This window comes from Ornithodoros turicata, chromosome 6 (assembly GCF_037126465.1).
Source record: "Ornithodoros turicata isolate Travis chromosome 6, ASM3712646v1, whole genome shotgun sequence".
NCBI classification, from domain to species: domain Eukaryota; kingdom Metazoa; phylum Arthropoda; class Arachnida; order Ixodida; family Argasidae; genus Ornithodoros; species Ornithodoros turicata.
In genome coordinates this window covers 24471169-24475509 of record NC_088206.1, presented here as the reverse complement: position 1 = coordinate 24475509, position 4341 = coordinate 24471169, and the positions used below count along the sequence as shown (strand labels likewise).

Genomic DNA, 4341 nt, shown 5'->3' with positions numbered 1-4341 from the left:
AACTCCCCACTCTCCAAGGTCAAAAATAAAGTTGTTGTTGTTATCATAAAAGCCCTCCTTTGCTGGCAGGCATTCTTTATTGTAGACTTCAAATCTTTTGATCCAGGAATAAGGGTACACACCTTTCCTGGTTAAGCGTGCAAAGTCATTACCATACACTAGTAGTAAGTGAATAATACAACTTAACGAGCAACTTGACACCTTCCTCATCTCTCACCCCCCTGCCACCCCCAATTTTGCAATTTCCATCCCACCCAGTTTTTATTATTTTTATTTTCGATTTTTTCACTTAAAATCGCTCATACACGCATAAGAATGCGATAATAGAGCGTAGAATATAATTTTCAATTAATAAATTCAATTACTATTCATTCCAACGAGAGAGAGAGAGAGGAGGAAAATATCAAATTATCGTTAAGTTGTATTTTTCTATAAGGAGACACAAGAAAAGAAGCGCACTGTGGTGTCGCCGAGTCCCGAAGAATGAGCCGTGCTCGAGCGTCCGTGCTCCCAACTCAATGCTTTATTCTTTCTCCTCCTCATCCATCTCATATCACAACATTCCCCCCTTCCAAAAAAAAACCACCAGAAAAAGTCAGTTAATAATGAAAACGATTCGGTCCACACTTCTTCCTGGTAGATCGCCGTAACTGTCTTGGTGTGTGGGATTGGGCGTGGGCCTTCCGTTTTCCTCGCTGTGGTGCATGTCGCTGCTGATCAGGTGCTTGTGTTCGTGGTGCCGATGTGCCAGATGTCTGCGGTTGTTCGTTGTGCTGGCTCTAAGACGGGTCCAGATGTTGCCACAGGGAGCTCATGTGTGGGTCCACTCCTACCGTTGGTTTGTTTGCATTTCGGATGTGCTTATCAGAGCTGTCAACTTGTCTGGCGAGGATTAACTTCGAGGCGTTCCACACCTTGTTGCCTTGGAGAAGATATGAGTGCTTCCCGCACTGTTTCAGTATCTTGACCGGCTTCGAGTACGTTGGTTCTGCTTTGAAACGTGGCTTAATTCGAATGCGTACGAGGTCACCAGGACGAAAAGTAGTGGTTTTTGCTCGACGTCTTTCGTCTGTGATCCTCTTCATATACTGTTGTTTCTGCTCCACGTGTTCTCTTAACGCTTGTAATGTTTCTGTTGGATCTTGACGAGTCCGAATTCCAACAATGTCTAGCCTCGTACGTGGCTGTCTTCCATGTAGTAGCTTCGCTGGAGACTGACCAGTGGTGCTATGGGGAATAGTTCTGAACACGCCGAGGTACTCTGTAACAGCCGTGCGCAGGGGTCTCCGCTCCAAAGATGCCAGTTGGACATACTGTTTGAACGTGCGGTTGAACCGTTCCACTAATCCGTTCCCTTGCGGGTAGTACAAAGAGGAGCAGAGATGTTTAATTCCTCGCTCTTTCAGAAAGTTCTCAAATTCACTTGACTTGAACTGTGACCCGTTATCAGAGACTATTTCTTGTGGATATCTCTCTCTGCTGAATACTTGCTGTAGAAAGGTGATAACAGTGGCTGACGTGACAGAAGCGGAGAAGAATACTTCTGGCCACTTACTGTAATAGTCCACGAGTGTTACCGCAAATCTGCAATCTGGTGATGCCTTCTCGAATGGCCCTGTGATGTCTATTGCAAGCTTCTCCCACGGCATACTTGGAAATGGTACGGGAGTTAGCGGTTGGGTTCGCGGTTTGGCAGTTTTATCCGCGGCTTGGCAGATTCCACAACTGCGTACCACACGTTCCACTTGCGCATCCATGCGAGGCCACCAAAAGATGTCTCGTAATCTTTGTTTTGTTTTCACTATGCCTGGATGAGACTCATGAGCATTTTGTACTATCGCTTCGGTAAGTGCTGTTGGTACGACTATTCGGTCTTCCCGGAGAAGTATGTCTTCAATGCAGGACAGTTCTTCTCTTACGTGGAAGTACGGAATATCTTGTTCTTCCAAGCACTGCTTAGACGGTCAACCGTCTGCGACGTACTTCTTGATTCTTTGAAGCGTTGAGTCCTCTGTTACCTTCTCCTGCAGTATTTCTCGACTGATGGGACCTGTCACAGCTGATACAATTTCTTCCTCGAACTGTGTAGGAGTCTCGTCGTTCATCGGAAGGCGAGATAATGCATCCGCAACAACATTTTCCGTGCCTTTGTAGTACTGAACTTTGAAGTCATAGGCCAGTAATCTTGCACACCACCGTGAAATACGTAGCGGGCGGTGACCAGACCCTTGTGAAGATAAAAGCGTCACGAGTGCTTGATGATCAGTTCGAAGAACGAAATGTGGCCCCCATAAGTACACGTGCCAGCGCTCACAAGCCCATAAACAGGCTAAGGCCTCACGCTCACCTGCGGAGTACTTCTTTTCATGTGGGGCCAGTGTTCTTGATGCAAAAGCAACGGTTCGCAATTTACCGTCCTTTTTCTGTTGCATCACAGCTCCTACTCCAATGGATGATGCATCCGTTGTCACTATGACGTCCAAGGTAGGGTCGAAAGGTTGCAGGATGTTCTCTGTGGCCAGCAGAGTTTTTAGTTCCCGAAACGCATTATCAGCTTCGTGGTGCCAGGCAAACTGTTCTTCTTTTCGAAGCATCTTGCGAAGCGGTTCTACAACGTCAGCATAATGTGGTATGAATCGTGAGTAATACCCTGCCATGCCTAAAAAGGAACGTAATGCTGCTACATCTGTTGGTGCGGGTGCGTCCAAGATGGCTTGTACCTTGTTTTCTTGGGGACTGATCCCACGACCACTGACCTTGTGCCCGAGAAATGTGATTTCTTTCTGAGCGAAAATGCATTTGTTATTGAGTTTCAGCCCTGTATTAGCAATGCGCCGTAGTGCTTCACGAAGATTTCTTTCATGTTCCGCTTCGTTTCGTCCGTAAATGATTACGTCATCAATGTATACCATTACCCCATTGCAGCCACGTAGAACCTTGGTCATCATTCGTTGGAAAGCTGCTGGAGCTGACGACAGTCCAAAGCATACCCGTTTAAAACGGTATAGTCCTTCATGTGTGATGAATGTGGTAGTCTCCCTGCTTTGCTCGTCCAACTGAAGTTGATGATATGCCGACGCCAAGTCCAGCTTTGAAAATACTGTGGCTTCAGATAAAGAGTTCAGCATCTCTTCTATATGTGGTAGACAAAAAACATCCATGATAATTGCCTTGTTGACTTCACGCAAATCCACACAAAGCCTGATGCTTCCATTTGACTTTCGGACAACCACGACCGGTGAAATCCATTCTGAAGCTGTAACAGGCTCAATGATGTCGTTATCCTGGAGGCGTCGAAGTTCCTCAGAGACTTGTTGACGGAGAGTGAGAGGTAATCTTCTTAGCTTTGCTGCAACCGGCTTTACTTCGGGACGTATTTTCACTTTGTGAGTGAAACCTTTGGCCATTCCAATATCTTCCGAGAATAAGTCTGTAAATTCATTCCTGAGGTTTGGCGGTAGTGCAGTTGCATACGTAGAAACTGCAAAACATTTCAGTTCTGCTCCGTCCAACCGAAGCTTTAGCTTGCTAATAGCGTCCGTGCCTAGTAACGTTGTCCCTTGGGGTACGATGTGAAAGTTTATCTTTGAAGATACATTCTTGTACACGACATCTGCCTCAAAGCATCCTATTACTGGTATGGGACTCCCTGAGTAGTTCCGTAGGGTCACGTTGGAATTATGTAGAGGAAATTTGTCCCGGAACTTGGAACGGAATATGTCAGACGACATGAGTGATGCCGATGACCCTGTGTCCAGAAGGAACTTCAATGTCTCCTGCTCTACTGCAACTTCAACAAAAATTCCTTTGGAGCCTTGGCTGGTATGTTCAACTTGCAGTATACTTTCGACTTCTTCGCTGTCAATTTCTTGAATCGGTACGGATTTGCTTCTGCAGACTGATTTGAAATGCCCAACTTTCCCGCAGTTGTAACACTTCTGCCCAGTTGCCTTGCACGTCTTACTATTTGCTAAGTGGTCTGCAGATCCGCAACGGTAACATCTTGTAGTAGATGATGTCCTTGTTCTTTGCCCGTCGCGCTTCCCTTTTTGTATCCTCTTGGGACGACCTCGAAGCAGCATTACTTGTTCATCCTCCTTAGGAAGAAATTCACGAGCTGCCTTCGCTCCTTCTTCGAAATGGGTTGCAATGAACTGTAATCTTCCCAATGTAAGCTTCATCCCTTCGCTTAACAAGCGTTCACGTAGTGCATGCGATGACGTTCCCTCGATGAACTGGTCTCTTACAGCTTCGTCGGCCGCCAGGTCGAATCCACATGTTGCTGCAAGCCCATGTAGCTCCGAAATGTACTCCAAGTAGGATTCTGTAGGCCTCTGCTTC

At 46.3% G+C, this 4341-nt stretch overlaps 1 protein-coding gene across 1 annotated transcript; it reads right to left on the bottom strand.

Annotated features, from left to right (window-relative positions):
- Positions 1-779: 779 nt before the first annotated feature.
- Positions 780-1649, bottom strand: LOC135398369 (uncharacterized protein K02A2.6-like). The gene has a single exon (XM_064629782.1). It carries the CDS (start codon positions 1647-1649, stop codon positions 780-782), a length of 870 nt encoding a protein of 289 aa, XP_064485852.1.
- Between the last annotated feature and the right edge of the window lie 2692 nt (positions 1650-4341).